Consider the following 16706-nt stretch of genomic DNA (forward strand, 5'->3'; position numbering starts at 1 on the left):
CATTAGCTAGAATTCAGTCGTTTCCATTCCTCCATGTATATGAGTCTGGGGAAGTCCGTCAAGCTGTATGCCCAGAGGAAGGGGAAATAGGATTGGAGATCTGTTGCAGAGATAAACTGAAAAATGAGTCTCTCTCTCTCCTCTGAATGCATCCCCAGCCCTACCTCCTCTTTCCCAAAACAGCTTGCTCTTTTCACTCAATAATGTGTGTGGGAGATGGCTCTGTAACAGCACACAGGAGCTCCCATTCTCTTTATCAGCTACACAGAATGCCATCAGATACATGTATCATTTTTATTTGATGAATTTCTGGTGGATGGACAAATTTAGCTTGTTCCCAATCTTTTGCCAATTCAAACAACTCAGAAATGTATATCCTTGACATACTTAAAGTCATAAAAATAGAACCGCTAAGTCAGAGGACATTTACAATTTAAATGTAGATGTTATTGTATTACCCTTCATAGAGGCTTAATTTATGCCCCGCCCTCTGTCATGACTAAGTTTCCCCACACCTTCATGGATACATTTTATCAGATTATTTTAGTTTTGTTAATCAGGTGAAAACAGCATTTCTCTATCACATTAATTTACATTTATCTTTGTAGGAGTGAGCTTGAGCGTCTTTGCCTATATGAAGCCACGTGTTCTTCCTCTGCTATAAGCTGTTCATTTTTTCATTGGACTGATGGTTGGTTTCTTTAAAATTTATTTGTAGGTGTTTTATAGATATCAAGGCAATTAACATTGGGTCTGTCATATATGATGCAGATACTTTCTGCCAACCCTCATTTATCTTCTTATTTAGTTTATGCCTTTTGTTTTTGTTTTACAGGGGTTTTTTGTGGGGGGAGTTGGGGGACTTTTTTTTTCTTTTTTTTTGCCAATGCTTTGGTTTTTTTGCTGCTGTTGTTAATCCTCACCTGAGGATATTTTTTCCCAGTGATTTTTTAAAATATATTTTTATTGATTTCAGAGAGGAAGGGAGAGGGAGAGGGAGAGAGAGATAGAAACATCCATGATGAGAGAGAATCATGGATCAGCTGCCTCCTGCACACCCCCTACTGGGGATGTGCCCGAAACCAAGGTACATGCCCTTGACCGGAATCGAACCTGGGACCCTTCAGTCCGCAGACCGACGCTCTATCCACTGAGCCAAACCGGTTAGGGCTAAAATATATTTTTATTGATTTCAGAGAGGAAGGGAGAGGGAGAGAGAGATAGAAACATCCATGATAGAATTATGGATCAGCTGCCTCCTGCACGCCCCACACTGGGGGTTGAGCCCACAACCCAGGCATGTGCCCTGACCAGGAATAGAACCATGACCTCCTGGTTCATAGGTAAGACGATCAACCACTGAGCCAGGCCGACTGGGCTTTTCCCATTGATTTTTAGATATTAGAGTGGAAAGGAGGGAAGGAGGGAGAAACATCAATGTGCTGAAGCCCTAATATAATTGTAGCTCATGTGCTCAGGCTGTCCAAATCATTAAGTACAATTTTAACTCTCAACCTAGATTTCTCCCTGATAGTCTGTGTTGGCTCTTTTCTCTTTTCCACCATTCTTTCTGTTTTCTTGCTCTTAAATGTCTTTGTTCTGATTGTTTTTTAAATCTCTTTTTCTCTGGGTTCAACTTTCTCTCTTGTTCTCTACTATCGCTCATCTGTGGACTCACTGCCAGAAATGGAGCTGACAACACAAAGTATCCTTAGAGGGCAAAAGAGTGAGCAGAATAGCCACGTGGCACCACGGAGGGCAGTATAGATACAGACCTAGATGTCTCTGAGATTCTCAATTAACACTTCAGCCTTGGGCCTGTGCCGCATTTTACTCTGACTACAGACAGGCCCTGACATCCTCAAGGCCTCCCTAGGAAACCCTGAGGCCTGGGTGGTGACAGACAAGGGCCATCTCTAGGCAACCACAGAGGAGAACACTGGAACCTGTTCTTTCAGCATAACTTCCAGCTGCTGTCCTGAAGGGGCCCCACCCAAGCAAATTGTTTGGAAATGTCTCTTTCCGCCTCTATAGGATTATTCTGGAACTAGTGACCCGGTGCACGAAATTCGTGCACATTAAAAGGGGATTAGAGGAAATAATTTAATATTGCTATTTGCCCTTTCTCTATAATAGAAGTGTCAGAGATGAAAGAAAATTAGTGAAGTGTATATGAAAACCTTCCTTCTGTCAGAGTCTAGGGCTCACCAGGGGACCCAGCGTCAAGTCCCCACCCACCCACATGCACCTCAAAATAGCGTGAGACCCAGACCCGGCCGGCCCCCCCCATTGGGCTAGATCCAGACCCAGCCAGTCCCACCCTTGTCAAGCCCTGCCGGGCAGGGGGCGTAGCCTCAGGTGCCCTGGCCCGGTGCCAGGATGGGAGGGGGTTGTCCTGAGGTCCCCCAGCCCAGACTGGGGTGGGGGGCGTGCCTTGAGGTCCTCCATCAAGCCCCGCTAGGTGGGGGACACAGCCTGAGATTCCCCTGTCAAGCCCTGCTGGGTGGGGGGCATGGCCTGAGGTCCCCCGTCAAGCCCCACCAGGCGGGGATGGGGCACAGCCTCAGGTCCCCCATCAAGCCCCACCGGCAGGGGTCGCAGCCTCAGGTCCCCTGTCAAGCCCCACTGGGCGGGGGAGCAGCCTGAGTTCCCTGGACCCAGCAAGCCCCGCCAGGTGGGGGACACGGCCTCAGATTCCCCTGTCAAGCCCTGCTGGGTGGGGGGCATGGCCTGAGGTCCCCTGTCAAGCCCCGCCAGGCAGGGATGGGGCACAGCCTCAGGTCCCCCATCAAGCCCCACCGGCAGCGGGGCGCAGCCTCAGGTCCCCTGTCAAGCCCCACTGGGCGGGGGAGCAGCCTGAGTTCCCCAGACCCAGCAAGCCCCGCCAGGTGGGGGACACGGCCTGAGATTCCCCTGTCAAGCCCTGCTGGGTGGGGGGCATGCCCTGAGGTCCCCTGTCAAGCCCAGCCAGGCAGGGGGGAGCAGCCTCAGGTCCCCTGGCCCAGCACCAGGACAGGAAGTGCACCTTGAGGTCCCCCATCAAGCCCCGCTGGGTGGGGGGCATGGCCTCAAGTCCCCTGGCCTGGCACTGGGGCAGCGGGTGCGGCCTGAGGTCCCCCAGCCTGATGCTAGGGCAGAGGACGTGGCCTGAGGTTCCCCGTCAAGCTCCCCAGGGGCGGGGGAGGGCGTAGCCTCAGGTCCCTGCTGATTGCTCGTTAAGGCTCCTTATGGGAACCTGGCCTCAGCTGTGGGTGCAGCCATCTTTGTGACGGAGTGATGGTCAATTAGCATATTCCCTCTTTATTAGATAGGAGGATTATCTGAAGTCAGCACTTGGGAACACAGGCAGTTTGTGAATGCCAAGACCACAATTTGATGCAGGGGGATGGGGAGAAGGAAGAGCAGGAAAGGATGAAAAATCCCGCCAGAGTTGGCATCTTTGGTGGGGTCCTGTGGTCCTGTGACTGGCGCAGGACTGCTGGGAGGGCTCAGTCTAGCCCCCTTGTTTGCCGAGAAAGCAGCAGAAGAATGTGTGTTCAGTTGTTTTGGGGTAGAATACTGCTGTGAGAGGAAAAGTCGTTAGTATGTTATGATCACATTTTGTTCCTTTCCCCAAGACAGGCTAATAAGGCAGGTCCAGCCACGCAGGGTGGTGCCAAGCTGTGGTGCTCCACAGATAAAACTGGTCAGGCACGGTCATCCCCAAGCTCACTCATGCCCAAGCACGCACCCCCAGTCGCACACTCACTTCCACTCCAGAGAAGCACAGTGCCCAGGGCATCACTGTATTGCTTACCACGCAGAAACGCCCATTGTTTGCTGAAGGTGCAGAGGATCTTTGGGTCCTTTATTCATATCTTCTGAAGGCCCTGCCCCACCCTTCCTTTTATCTTTGTAAAAATTTTGCAGGTGGTTCATTTGGATCCCTCTGCAGTGTCAGGCACTGTGAGCTGGCTGCTGTCCTCGTTATTCCTCTTCGTCCGGGTGAACTTTGAAGAACAGGGGATGTTTTTGAAACTCAAATCAAGCCCTGCCAACCCACTACCTAAATTCACAGTGTTGTCACATTTAGAAGCAACAGCAGACTCCTGACCAAGGTCCCTGTGGCCCCTCTTAACCGGGCAGCCTCTACTCTTTCTGCTCCTCGTCCCAGACACACTGGGCGACATCCCAGCTCCCCAGGGCCTCTGCGTTCACAGCTCCTTCTGGAGCACCCTGCCCTGTCTTGTCATGCAGGTCTGGAAAGAGCACTTCCCTGAACCCCCAGTTCCCCAACGGCTAGCAGTGCCTACCACACGGCCCACCACAGTCTCGGGCACTCACCCCCTTTCCCCCCGCCCCCAATCAAGATGTGAGCTCTGAGAGCAGCAACTTTACCTGCTTTCGTTTCCTGCACAATCTCCACGGCGAGGCGGTGCTGGGGCCCAGAGTTGGGGAGCGCTGACAGTGGGAGTGGAGCAACTGAACAGAACTGGAGACCTGGCTGAGGGCTGGAGTCGAGTCCCTGTGACTTGACCTTCTGCAGGCAGTGTTCGCTGCCCCACCTTTGCAGCAGAGTATCTGCGGGAGGCATGGGGTCACCCCGCAGCATGGCTTGTTTTCATCTCTGCAGCCGCACTAGCCTGTGAACTAGTTAAGCAAGGTTAACCTCAGAGACCACAGAGAGTTTCTGAGGGTCATGTGCTCTGTCGGGCACTGGCCAAGGCAGTCCAAACACCCTCCTTCCTGCTGAGGCCTGGAGCAGGAGCTTAGGCTGTTGGAAACGTGACAGATTTTGCAAAAGGTTCTTTACCAGAGTGGCTGGTGCTGTGACAGCATTAGTTTGCAGTTTGAATTTAACTGGACCTTTCATGAGCAATAAGCATTGTGGTTGGAGAGGGCCTGTCTCCCCAACTCACTGGGGAGCCCTTTCACCAGCGCCCCCCCCTCCCCCGCAAGACTCTCCAGTACCCTGAAAGCACATGGCTCTGGCTGACGCAGGTGGGCCCTCTTGGGTGAAGCAGTTCCCTCGAGGAAGTCAAGTCTGCAATGCAGCAGACTAGGGGGACGGTTCCGCCCGGCTGGTCCGACCTGAAATGGACCACTGTTGGCCAGATCCCCATGAATTATGAGATTAGCAGACGGGTCCTAACAGCTCGAGGCTTATCTCCGCATGCTACCTGGGCTCCTGGGGCATCCATTTCTGGAAGAACTCAGACCGCAAGTAAGTGAGCATTACTGCTCTCTTCCCAGGGGAGGCCTCTGCTCTCTACATTGTAATGGCGTATAATCTGCCACCTCCCCTCCCCCAACATGTTCTAGCTACGGAGTTGGATGGGACTGTGGAAGGCACAGGGGTCCTCAGAAAGCCATGGTCCTTTGGTGACATTCACATGAGCAGTGGTGGTGGCCCACGTGTGGGCAATGCACTGGGCAGGATCCTGTGTAAACACAAGTGTGAGGAGACAAATGACCCTGAGACAGAGGGCTGAAGTGTGAACCTTTATTCGCTCTTTTTAAAAATCTTTATTGTTGAAAGTATTGTCTCCTTGGACCTTTATTCTCAATTCCTTTTGTATTACATATAGACATTCATGAAGTCTCTGAGATGCATCTTCTTATTCTTTTGTGTTCCCAAAGACCCTTTACGAAGTATCTTAATTAGTGTTCTGTGTTGTGGATATTCAAACAAAGACAATCAGGTGGCAGTGGCTTCATGATTTTGGTTTAATTTTCCCAGCAGCCACCAGCCTGGGTCTTCAGATGCAGCCCATCACGGCTGCCCCTCTGCTCAAGGGGAAGGGTCCCACAGAGCAGGAAGCCCTCCGTATGGGGGTGCAAGCACTGGTACACCATCCAGCAGGGCTCCTACTATTTACCCAGATCCCCACACCTTAGCACACACTGCCAGAGAGAGAGGGCGCACGGCTGCCTGCCCAGCACTGAGACTGCAGACCAGCTTCCCAGGCTCTGTCCCACCCCCAGCTCTCAGCCAATGCCCTTCCTCCTTGCCTGACACCGCCAACTCGGGCTTCTCACAGAAACGCCTCCTGTAGGGACCCAGAAAGGTGTGAGCAGTGACTGTCCCAGGATACAGCTGCCGACAGGGTGCAAAAATCCCATGTACCAGGCCTTTCAAAACGCATCATTGAATGTTTGGGTGTCTTGGCCGGCAGGGACGTTCTGGCTCCTGCTGTCCTGCAGCCTAAATGCGGTTCTTCAACTCCATCTTGGCCACCGCCGCCCGGTGCACCTCGTCAGGGCCATCAGCAAAGCGCAGCGCTCGGGCCCAGGCGAAGAACTGAGCCAGCGGGTAGTCGCCGCTCAGCCCTGCTGCTCCAAAGGCCTGGCAGACAGGGCCGGAGGGAAGGAAGCCCTGGTAAGCCCTCATCTGAGAGCCCTGGGAGCCGTGGCCTGCACAGAATGGCTCAGAACAGCCATCTTCCCAGGAAGTCCCCCACACCTGTGTGACAGACCTGTGGAAGACTTCAGGTGGGGCCACACCTGCCGTCCCATGGACACCGTCCCCTCACACCCCCTCTGGTAAATAACTTCTGCCACCGGGAAGGCTCTATGTTGGGGCCAGGTGTTACGATTTGGGAAGGAGACATCCCGCATGGTTAGGAGGCAGGGCTCTAGTGTAACAAGGACCAAGTTCCCATAAATCTGAGATCAGCTACCTCCAAGCCAAGTAACCCTGGACAAGCCATTTCACTTTTCTGTGCCTCTGTTTCCTCAAATTCTAAATGGGAGTATGAATGTGGCCGTCTTGCAGGGTTGTCCCGAGGCAAAAAAGGAAAAGGACATGCATGGTGAGTGTGTGACAACAGGCAACTGTTGGGAGTTTACAGGAGGTGGGGCAGCTGAAGGTGAGGGAGCTTTGCATGTGTTGTAAGTGGTTCGAAGAGCCCGCGGTCCACAGTCTGTGCTCACCTGAATAGCGCGATCAATCACGCGGTACGCCATGGATGGGGCCACCATTTTAATCATAGCAATGTCTAACGCTGCAGCCTGCGAGGAAGAGGAGATGAGAGGAGATGGGCAGACCCCGGGGCAGGATGCTTAGAAGAACAAGCAGTTTCACGGGAGCTGCAGAAACACTGGCCAGAACAGAGACCTGAGGTCCAGCTGGACCACAAGCTCCGTGAGGCAGCCCAGGCCCAGCACCTGGGAGGAGGGAAGGCGCAGTGGTGGGGACTCGGAGGGTGACTCAGGATGTGGTGAGGTGTGAGCAGGTGCCTGGTCAAGGACAGACTCGGGCACGCAGACGTCTTCCCAGATGGGGAGCATCACCAGCTCACTCCGAAGGCAGAGTGGGGAGTGGCTTGTGCTTCGATCACAGTGTCAGCCAGCTCCGTCTCCAACCTGACAGTGGACCTAGACCAACCAGGACTCTGGAGACCAAGCTGCAAGACTCTGCCTGTGTTGGGGCATTGGCGCCAGGCCCAAGAGCCTCCACCATACCCAGCGCTAGAGCGCCAAGGAGCTGGGAATTTGAGCCTGTGTCATCCCCCCTCATTACTGAGGCCTCTTGGCTAAGGGTTAAAGGCTGTCCCACGAAGAGCTGCAGAAGGCAGAGGTCAGTGTAGGCATCGTGCCATTCAAGCGCTCACAAAGCCATTTAAGGAATAATGTCAGGCTTGAGAATAAAGCTGCTCTTGTGAATTCTTAGCCTGCCTGATGCCTGCACTGACAGGGCCTTGTAGCCTGGGCTGGGGCAGAGCTGAGGCCAGGGGGCCAGGTGACCCTGTCAGGCCCACTGTCTTGTGCCCAGTTCACTGGCTGAGTAAACCAGTCCTATTTTAGTGTGCCTTTTCCATGTTTGAAAACTGCCCAAATAGTTCCAAGCAGAGTTGAAGCAAAGTTGTTAATGTCAAGAAGCCAGACTCTTTCTCCAGGGTTTGCTGAGTGGGGAAGGAAGGCCAGTGGTTGTAGATTCCCAGAACGGGTTCCCTCATGTGACCCACCTCCGGACCCATCTGTGAGGCCCCTTAGCCTCCTACCTTATTTCCTACCACATCCATGAGGTGCGCAGCTTTCAGCACCAGCAGCCTGGCCTGCTCAATCTCCACACGTGACTGGGCGATGTCTGCCAGGAGCGTGCCCTGCTCCACTAGGGGCTTCCCAAATGCCACACGGGACTTCACCTGTGGACACAAGAGACACAGCTTGAGATACCCACAGAGCAGGTGTGTGGAGTGCACAGGAGAGGGCAGGGAGCGGAAGCAGGAGTGTGTAGCTCAGCCAGTTTGCCAGCCCTCTAGTCACAGTCCATTTCCAGGGAGAAGATCCAGACACAGACAGCATTCGTGTACACTGCAGAGCCAGTCAACGTGGTGGCTGCACAGGTTACTTGCAGGAATTCCTTTACTCCAGCAATTCAGCCCCTTCTGGGTGCCAGACAGGAACAGTTCTTTTGGAACTGAGCCAGCATCTGGCCCAGGGCTATTCTGTGAATTCGGTGATGACTCTGGGCACCTCACACAGGTGAGGGAGGGTGCCCTCTGCTGACCAAGGCCCAGCTTTGCATCTGGGTGCTATGGTGGGCAACTGTTATTGCAAAGGATACCAGCAATCAGAAAAGCTTCTAAGGGATTCTTTTAGGTTGTTAGTTTAGTTTTCGTTTTTTAAATTTGTTTTAACTAAAAACAATTATATATATATATATAAAATATACCTCATGGCAGAAAAAGTATAAATTTTCAGACAAAAATAGAAACACCTGCTATCCCATCATCTAGTTACTTACAGTGGCTATTTGGTGGCTATTCTTCTACACTTTTTATATGTATCCTATATAATAAAACCTAATATGCTGTGTCTGGTCATCCATTCAACCAATCAAAGCATAATATGCTAATGATATGCTAAGGCCACTCAGCCACTCGCTATGTGATGTGCACTGACCACCAGGGGGCAGAGAGTTGACCAGTCAACCAATCGCTATGACATGCACTGACCACCAGGGGGTAGACGCTCTGACCAGTAGGTTAGCTTGCTGCTGGGGTCCAGCTGATCAGGACTGAACAAGATGGGCTGGACATGCCCTGGAGCCCTCCCACGGTCCCTCCCCAGCTGGCCAACCTCCTGCATCCCTCCCCGACCCTGATCATGCACTGGTGGGGTCCCTCGGCCTGGCCTGTGCTCTCTCGCAATCCTGGACCCCTCGGGGGATGTTGGAGAGCCGGTTTCAGCCCAATCCCGCAGGCCAGGCCCAGGGACCCCACTGGTGCATGCATTTGTGCACCGGGCCTCTAGTTTTTTTTAATAAAAATGGAGTCATACTCTTGCTTTGTAACCTGCTTCTTTTCATTTAAGAGTATACAGTGGCCGAAACCAGTTTGGCTCAGTGGATAGAGCGTCGGCCTGCGGACTGAAGGGTCCCGGGTTCGATTCCGGTCGGGGGCACGTACCTTGGTTGCGGGCACATCCCCAGTGGGAGGTGTGCAGGAGGCAGCTGATCGATGTTTCTCTCTCATCGATGTTTCTAACTCTATCCCTCTCCCTTCCTCTCTGTAAAATATCAATAAAATATAATTTAAAAAAAAAAGAGTTCACAGTGAACATCTCTCTGTTAAGAAATAGATTTCTACAGATTCATTCTGGGGCTTCTGTGCATGCCTGTCCCAGGGTTTATCTGACCAGGCTCTCATTATCAGTCTTACAGACTGTTCCCAACACTTTGCTATTATGCTCAGTGCTGTGGTGAACCTCCTAGTATCAAATCTGTTGTAGACTCCTAGTTAGTCCCTTGCGGCCAAGTCCTGCGTGTGCAGCTGCCACGTTAGTGCCCCGCCCCTCCTGAAGACGTGGGACACAGACTGCTCTACAGCAAGGCTGGTCTGCGTTCCAGTGCAGGGTGGGGCCGAAATGCCATTTTGAGCCCTCAGAGAAGAGCATTTTATTCAGGGAGGAAAAAATTGGTCAGCCTCAACTCAAAAGGCTGTAAATCACAGAGGTTTGCTCAGTAATCCAAATGCACTGCATTGCCTCTGATCTTCGTGTAGTTTCTTATAAGAGATTTGTTTGGTCTCAAGGGTTTGCTTCAACTTTGTGAAATCGATACCGCTGATGTAAATGCTCACTCCCAGCAAAAGCTCTCTGTTGCGTGGGCTTCCAATCCTTGAGCGGGGTCACCCACTTGAGGGGGTCACAGCAGAACAGTTTTCTGGACATGCTCAGGGAAGAGGATGGTGCAGGGCTAGCTGCTGGAACTGCAGGGACATAAGCCACTGATGAGGGTTCTTTCAGGTATCTGAGTTTTTAAAAAAATATATTTAATTTTTTACAGAGAGGAAGGGAGAGGAATAGAGAGTTAGAAACATCAATCAGCTGCCTCCTGCACACCTCCTACTGGGGATTTGCCCGCAACCAAGGTATATGCCCTTGACCGGAATTGAACCTGGGACCTTTCAGTCCGCAGGCCGACGCTCTATCCACTGAGCCAAACCGGTTAAGGCCAGGTATTTGATTTTTAAAGATGAGTGAGTGGCAGGAATGGCCCTTGGCAGCCTGTGACCCTGTGGACCTTGGAACCTTGCCCTCTGCTGCTACAGAGCCCAGCCTTTTCCTTCTGGCCATTTCAACAAAGAAAGACCCATTCTACTCCAACTTTCAAACTTCAGCAAAGTAGCAGATGCAAAGCAAAGACGGACACAGCTTCCTGGCAAGAACATCACCTTGCTTCACCTGCTAAGTCGGCTCTCAGAAAACAATTAGGATTTAAGGTCGATAGCAAAACAGACAGCAGGCTCTGGGTCAGATCCAGGCGCAAGGGGAAGCACTCACGCGGGCCTTCATGAGCGCCAGGGCCCTCTCTGAGTGCCCGATCAGCCGCATGCAGTGATGGATCCTGCCCGGACCCAGTCGGCCCTGGGCGATCTCAAAGCCTCGGCCAGGGCCCAGGACCATGCTCTCCTTGGGCACGCGCACCTGCTCAAACAGGACTTCACCGTGGCCACCTGAAAAATCCAAACGGTTCCTCCTGAGAGATCCACCTACCCATCCATGTTGGATGTGTTTATCCCTTGCCTCAGTTCAAGTCACCTGCTGGCAACTTTCCTGCCTTTTACTCAGCCTTCTAACTGGGGCATGGTTGGGAGTAGGGCAGGAAGGAGCCTATCAAAGATGGAAAAAATAAATCACTGATTTACAATATCAAATGAACAGTCTGCCATTCCTCTTCTAAAACGTAATGACTACTGTAAGCGAACCTTCCTGAGAGTATGGGACTCTAACTGTGTAGCGATCCCTCAGTCACTGAAAGGGAACATGTGAACGCTGTTAGCAGACAGAAGAGGACCTCCAGTCTGGTCAGCTGACCGCCGGGATCTAGAAGTTTGGAGTGCACTTCCTACCACTGTCCTGAGTGACCATTTATCTCACAGATTCTGGCTTATCTTCTAAGTTTAGAAGAGGGGGGAAAAAAGCATAAATGCCTGTATGAAATTTGCCGACGTGGTTGATATTTTGGAAACGAAAGGCAGGAGCACGTGGCCCTCTGAATGTCATTATGCCCTAGAGGTGCCACATCCAGATGTTTCCCAGGCCCAGACTCAAACACAGACGGAGAGGCTTGGGGGCTAACCTGGTGCATCATCCAGCCCATACACCGTCAGAGGCCGAATGACTTTTATCCCCGGGGTATCCATGGGAACCAAAAGCACAGACTGCTGCTGGTGGCGTGGGGCGTGCGGGTCTGTTTTCCCCATAAACACGCAGAGTTGGCAGCGAGGATCCAGGATGCCTGCCAGGAAAGGAGACAGACCCTCACCATATGATGCCAAGGCCATCAGATCTCTTCACAGACGCTGTCCTGGTCCAGGAAAGCCAAAGCCAGCAGCCAACAGAGCTCTTCAAGATTCACATAATCAAATAATCAAATGACTACGTGCAGGTCTGGACCAGGAATGAGAGCGGCTGGTTTTCGTCCCAGTGAGGAATGAATCCAACATCATAAGAGCAATTTTTTTAAAAAGCGCCATGCAGAGTTGAAAAATATAAAGACAAGAGGCAGAAAACTGGTACTCTGTCCCTGGCAGCTGTTCTGCTGTTCCCACAGACGGCGTGAACATAATGGCTTTGGGCACGGGCTTCAGAATCAAGCAAGTCCTGAAATCTGGATTCCCTACTTCCTTGGCACGGGGGAGCTGGTACCTTACATCACTTCTTTGACCTAGTTTCCTCCTCTGTAAAGTGGGGATGATGATATGACCTCCTGGGGAGGTGTGGGACTCAGTGAGGTGCGGTTCACGCAGCACCGATGGAGGGCCCTGCAGAGTCAGCTTGCGATGAATGGCGGGTTATCACTAGCTTTCTGATGTAGCCCCCTGACCTCGCAGCAAGGAGAAGCCACTGTGGAAGTGACCTTCTGCCTCTCCGAGGGCAGGATGAAGAGAGTGGGGGGTGGGCGGGGGAACAGAGCGGGTGAGAGATTCCTAGAACTATCACCGGTGCGGTCATCCCGGTCCACGCAGAACCTCTGGTTCTCCTGGGATTGGCTGGGAGCAGAGACAGCATCTCTTTTGCATCAACTGGGAATGAAGCTGCTATCCTGCTTCAGCATGGCAGCGAGAGACATGCTCATCACACAGACCCACTGAAGTGTGACTGAAAAATGAATTTTCGGCCAAATACCTGAGATCCACCACTTGTGACCGTTGATGACATAGAAGCCATCCTCCTCTCTGATGGAAGACTCAATGTTGGTGGCGTCTGATGAGGCAACCTGAGTGAGAGCACACTCTGCTTAGGGATGGCAAGGTTCCCCACGTGGAGTCCACCTGGGGCCTGGCAAGGTGTGGCCCGATGAGCCCCTGTGGGTGGTACCTGAGGCTCCGTCATAGCAAAACAGGAGCGGGCCTTCCCCTCCAGCAGCGGAGTCAGCCAGCGGGCCTTCTGCTCCTTGGTGCCGTAGCGCACCAGGAGCTCCATGTTCCCCGTGTCTGGGGCAGAGCAGTTAAATATCTGAAAAGGAAATGCATAAAGGTGACTCCCATGTCCATGTTTAACACTCCAGATACCCAGGAAGTGTGTACCAGGGCATCTTCCAAGACACAGGCCCTCTGAAACCCTGAACAAAGGTTCTTCCTCTCCCCAGAGAAACGCGAAGACACAGACGTTCTGCCCTCCCTCACTAGGAGAAGTTACGTTTGTATCTGGGCTCCTGAGTCCAGCCCAAGCTGGAGGAAATGCTACCTGCCCAGGAGGGTGACCCACAGGCTATGGAGGACAAGGACATCCTCACGCGCGGAGAACGTTAAAGAAGGTACCTCGGGAGCATACAGAGACATGCCCATGAGTTCACACAGATGCGCATACTCGACGTTGGTCAGTCCTGCTCCGTATTTTCTCTCGGGATCAGTCTCCAAGGGCAGGAAAAGGTTCCAAAGTCCTTTGGCCTTGGCTTTCTCCTAGCATGGGAAAAGTAAGTCAGGGAAGCACAGTGGATGGCTTAGTTTCATTTTGGCCTGTGAAAATAATGAAAGGGACCAGAGGGAAGAGGGAAGACAGCCAAAGAGGAGGTGTGTGCCAAAAATAATGATGTGAGTCCGCACCATCAGGCTGGATCTGGAGGTGGCATGAGCCCGAGGAGACCTGGGACGGCCAAGTCCTGGCATTGACGGCAGCCGTCAGTTCACTCCCCCAGTCTGTAGTTCCCAGACTCCCCCGTGCCCCACCTGCCATCACCACTGGCATTACTAATGTCATGACAAATCTGAGAACATGCTCCATGTGGACAGGAGACTGGAGGTTCCTCAGCACGCCTGATAGGGACCAGGCCCAGTACACTTGTCTGCAGCTGCAGTGGCTCTGCTCTGGTGCATGAGGAGAACCCTGAACCAGCATCTACTGTCTTCTGAGGCTGGGTCTTCAGCCCCCCGTCCCTATTGGCAGCTTGCTAACAGCCTTGGCTCCTTAACTGACCCCGAGCTGGCTTCTGTGGCTTGCACCAAGACTGTAGGCTGAGACACCAGTGTCCCTCAGGCAGGCGGAGGGCAGACAAATTATGGTGCACCCACAATGCAGAACCCCTTGGAGGTCGATCTCCAGGTGCTGGCATGCAAAGATGATATATCGTAGAGTTAAAAAAGCAAGCAGGAGATTCGAATGTATAGGATGACTCCATTAAAACATAGGAATAAGCCCAGCCAGCGTGGCTCAGTGGTTGAGCATCGACCTATGAACCAGGAGGTCACGATTCGATTCCCGGTCAGGGCACATGCCCGGGTTGTGGGCTCAATCCCCCCAGTAGGGGACATGCAAGAGGCAGCCAATCAATGATTCTCATCATTGATGTTTCTATCTCTCCTTCTCCTTTCCTCTCTGAAATCAATAAAATATATTTTTAAAAAACCACATAGGAATAATAACATATGTTAGTATATGATAGAAAAAAGAAGTTGGGAGCCTAATACACCAAATTGTTGACAGTGATTATCTCAGAGGGGGAGGGTTTTAGAGAACTCTATGTTATCATGTTTGAGCTTTGGTTAATTTTGCAATAGGTTTGTAATTAAAAAAAAAGTGCTAATGCTATTTTTTAAAAAGCAGATGATGGCTGTATCATAGGCAAATATGTGCTCCTGAAGATCTCAACTTAAAAACTAAGACAAGTCAAGACCAATCCTGACAGAACAGTGGGTGTTTCTGTTTTTCAGCTAAAGTGGTGTCGAGCACAAGCAATTTATAACTGATTTGGCCCTTTAGCTTTGACATTATAAATTCTTTAAAGAGAGCCTTTATTAACTGATGTATGTAATATCACTGTTTCAAATTTACTAATTCAAATATGCATAATAAGCCCACCTGCCCCGGGGTCATAAACCACAGACCAGGAATGGTGGTGGTGGACAGCAAAGATAGTTCAGCTCAGCCCTCTCTCTTCACTGCCTGAGGGGAACAGATCCGCCCGGAGAGCGAGCTGATGTTCTGCCACTTTGACAGGGTCTTACTGACTCCTGAAAGGCTGCTCTACCTTGAGATCTTCGACCAGTGGGGAAGGGGTCCATCTCTCGGCGGAGGCCTGGTGACGTTGCAGCTCTGGCTCAGCAGGGTACACGTATTGATCCATGAACTGCTTCAGCCGCTGGTATAGCTCCCTGACTGGTGGGGAAAGGCCCTCTGGAGAGATAACCAGAGCTCCCTTTGAGGCATGAGCTGAGGAAGGTTCTGGAAGGGGGATATAACTCCTCGTTCCTGGGGTGCTCGGCAGGGATCGTGGACCAGCCCACGTGTGGTAGGACCTTGTTAACGGCTTTGTGGCTGGCATCTCTTTGAAAATCCGGAACCCTTCTTTGACTGCAAACTCCCAGGCCAGGTTAGACATAAACTCAGTCATCTTTCCACTTTGTTCAGCAGTTGCTGAGCTTGCTTGCCCTAAGCAAAGAAAAACAGTGATTACTCCCAAATCGCCCTTAGTAATACTATTATTTTAGCAGCTACTACCATTTGCTGAGCAATTGCCATGCACAAGACATGGTGTTAAGTGCTTTGCATGTGTTATTATAGCTTATTGGATTCCTGGAGCAATGTGACAGTTTTAATCTTCACTTTAAGACAAGGATCTGCGTCTGAGAGGGAGGAAATGTGCCCAAGCTTTCATTAGTGGGCTGGGAGCCAGAAGTCGATCTCGGCTGGTGTATTTCCTGCTCTTTCTCTCTTCTTTTCCTGAAGAAACTGGATCAGTAACACCCCAAATGACTTCTGCTGCCAGGCATGGGCGAGAGGAAGCCCTGTGTTACCCTGAGCTGCCCGTGCTGTGAAATTGGTAAAAAGTGTCACCAGTGGTTGGATTAATGGCCAGTTTCCGGACCCGTTCTGTTAGATCAACGCCATCACCAGCATCACAGAACTCCCTCTAGTCATGCTCTCACCATCTCTTTCTTTCTTTAATATGCTCAAGACTTTTGAAAAAAAGGATTAAAAAATTTTTAATTAAGGTATAGTGTACATACACCCTTTTTATGAAGTGTATAATTCTGGGAATTTATTCAGGTAACCACCACTTATCAAGACACAGAATACTCCCATCATCCCTACTTCCAGTGTCCCTTTGTACCAAACCCTTTACCCCCCCTGGTAACACTTATCGCTGTCCCTATAGTTCCTCTCTTCCAGAATGTCACACATACATCATAGGGCACACCGTCTTCTCAGTGAGGCTGCTCTCAGAGCACGGCACGGAGGCCCATCCATGTTGCTGGGTGGACACTGCCTCCTGGTGGCGGGCCCTTTTACAGCCAGCTCTCCTGGATGGATTTCAGCATTTTCATGCTCTAAGACAGCAGTAGCCAACCGGTGGTCCGTGAGGCCCGAATGGTTGGCAACCCCTGCTCTAAGAGACCGTTTCCCTGATTCTCTTTGGACCTTCATGGAGGCCTATTTTTCTTCTGGCTCCTGCCATGGCCAGCTTCTCAAAAGAGCCATTTCATGCAGCTTTGGTGTTAAAGATATGCTATTCCTTACAAATTAGGAACCAAATCCATTTGCTACGTAGCAGAGTGCAAACCACAGGACAGCATTTCCCCTCGTTACTCAGACTGTACATGCCACCTTGGAAGATGATCAAATTTTTATAAAACTTGGAGAAAGTGAGAGAAGGTAGACATATAGAAAAATCTGGGTGGCCCAAGAAACTCTTAACAGTAGTGTTTAACTTTGAGGAATGGTGCTGAGAAGAAAAAGAAATAATTTTATATCATTCTATATGATTGAATACTTATCAT

The 16706-nt window shown here is 51.3% G+C and overlaps 2 protein-coding genes across 4 annotated transcripts in view; one reads left to right on the forward strand and one right to left on the reverse strand.

Moving 5' to 3' along the window:
• Nucleotides 1-16706, forward strand: part of BRAP (BRCA1 associated protein) — a 113437-nt gene that overhangs the window by 33998 nt on the left and 62733 nt on the right. The window lies entirely within an intron of this gene.
• ACAD10 (acyl-CoA dehydrogenase family member 10) overlaps nt 5469-16706 on the reverse strand; it is a 40271-nt gene continuing 29033 nt past the window's right edge. For 2 of the 3 annotated variants that reach the window (XM_080650701.1, XM_080650702.1), the window contains 9 exons: nt 14957-15357; nt 13251-13391; nt 12808-12945; nt 12616-12706; nt 11567-11725; nt 10768-10940; nt 7983-8126; nt 6913-6990; nt 5469-6325 (listed from right to left, as the gene is read on the reverse strand). In XM_080650701.1, coding sequence (XP_080506827.1) covers nt 6185-6325; nt 6913-6990; nt 7983-8126; nt 10768-10940; nt 11567-11725; nt 12616-12706; nt 12808-12945; nt 13251-13391; nt 14957-15357 — 1466 coding nt within the window. In that variant the 3' untranslated portion in view covers nt 5469-6184. The remainder of the gene's footprint in view (nt 6326-6912; nt 6991-7982; nt 8127-10767; nt 10941-11566; nt 11726-12615; nt 12707-12807; nt 12946-13250; nt 13392-14956; nt 15358-16706) is intronic. The other variant, XM_080650703.1, reaches the window with a different exon arrangement.

The sequence above is a fragment of the Plecotus auritus genome (assembly GCF_963455305.1).
Source record: "Plecotus auritus genome assembly, chromosome: 13".
Taxonomy (NCBI): domain Eukaryota; kingdom Metazoa; phylum Chordata; class Mammalia; order Chiroptera; family Vespertilionidae; genus Plecotus; species Plecotus auritus.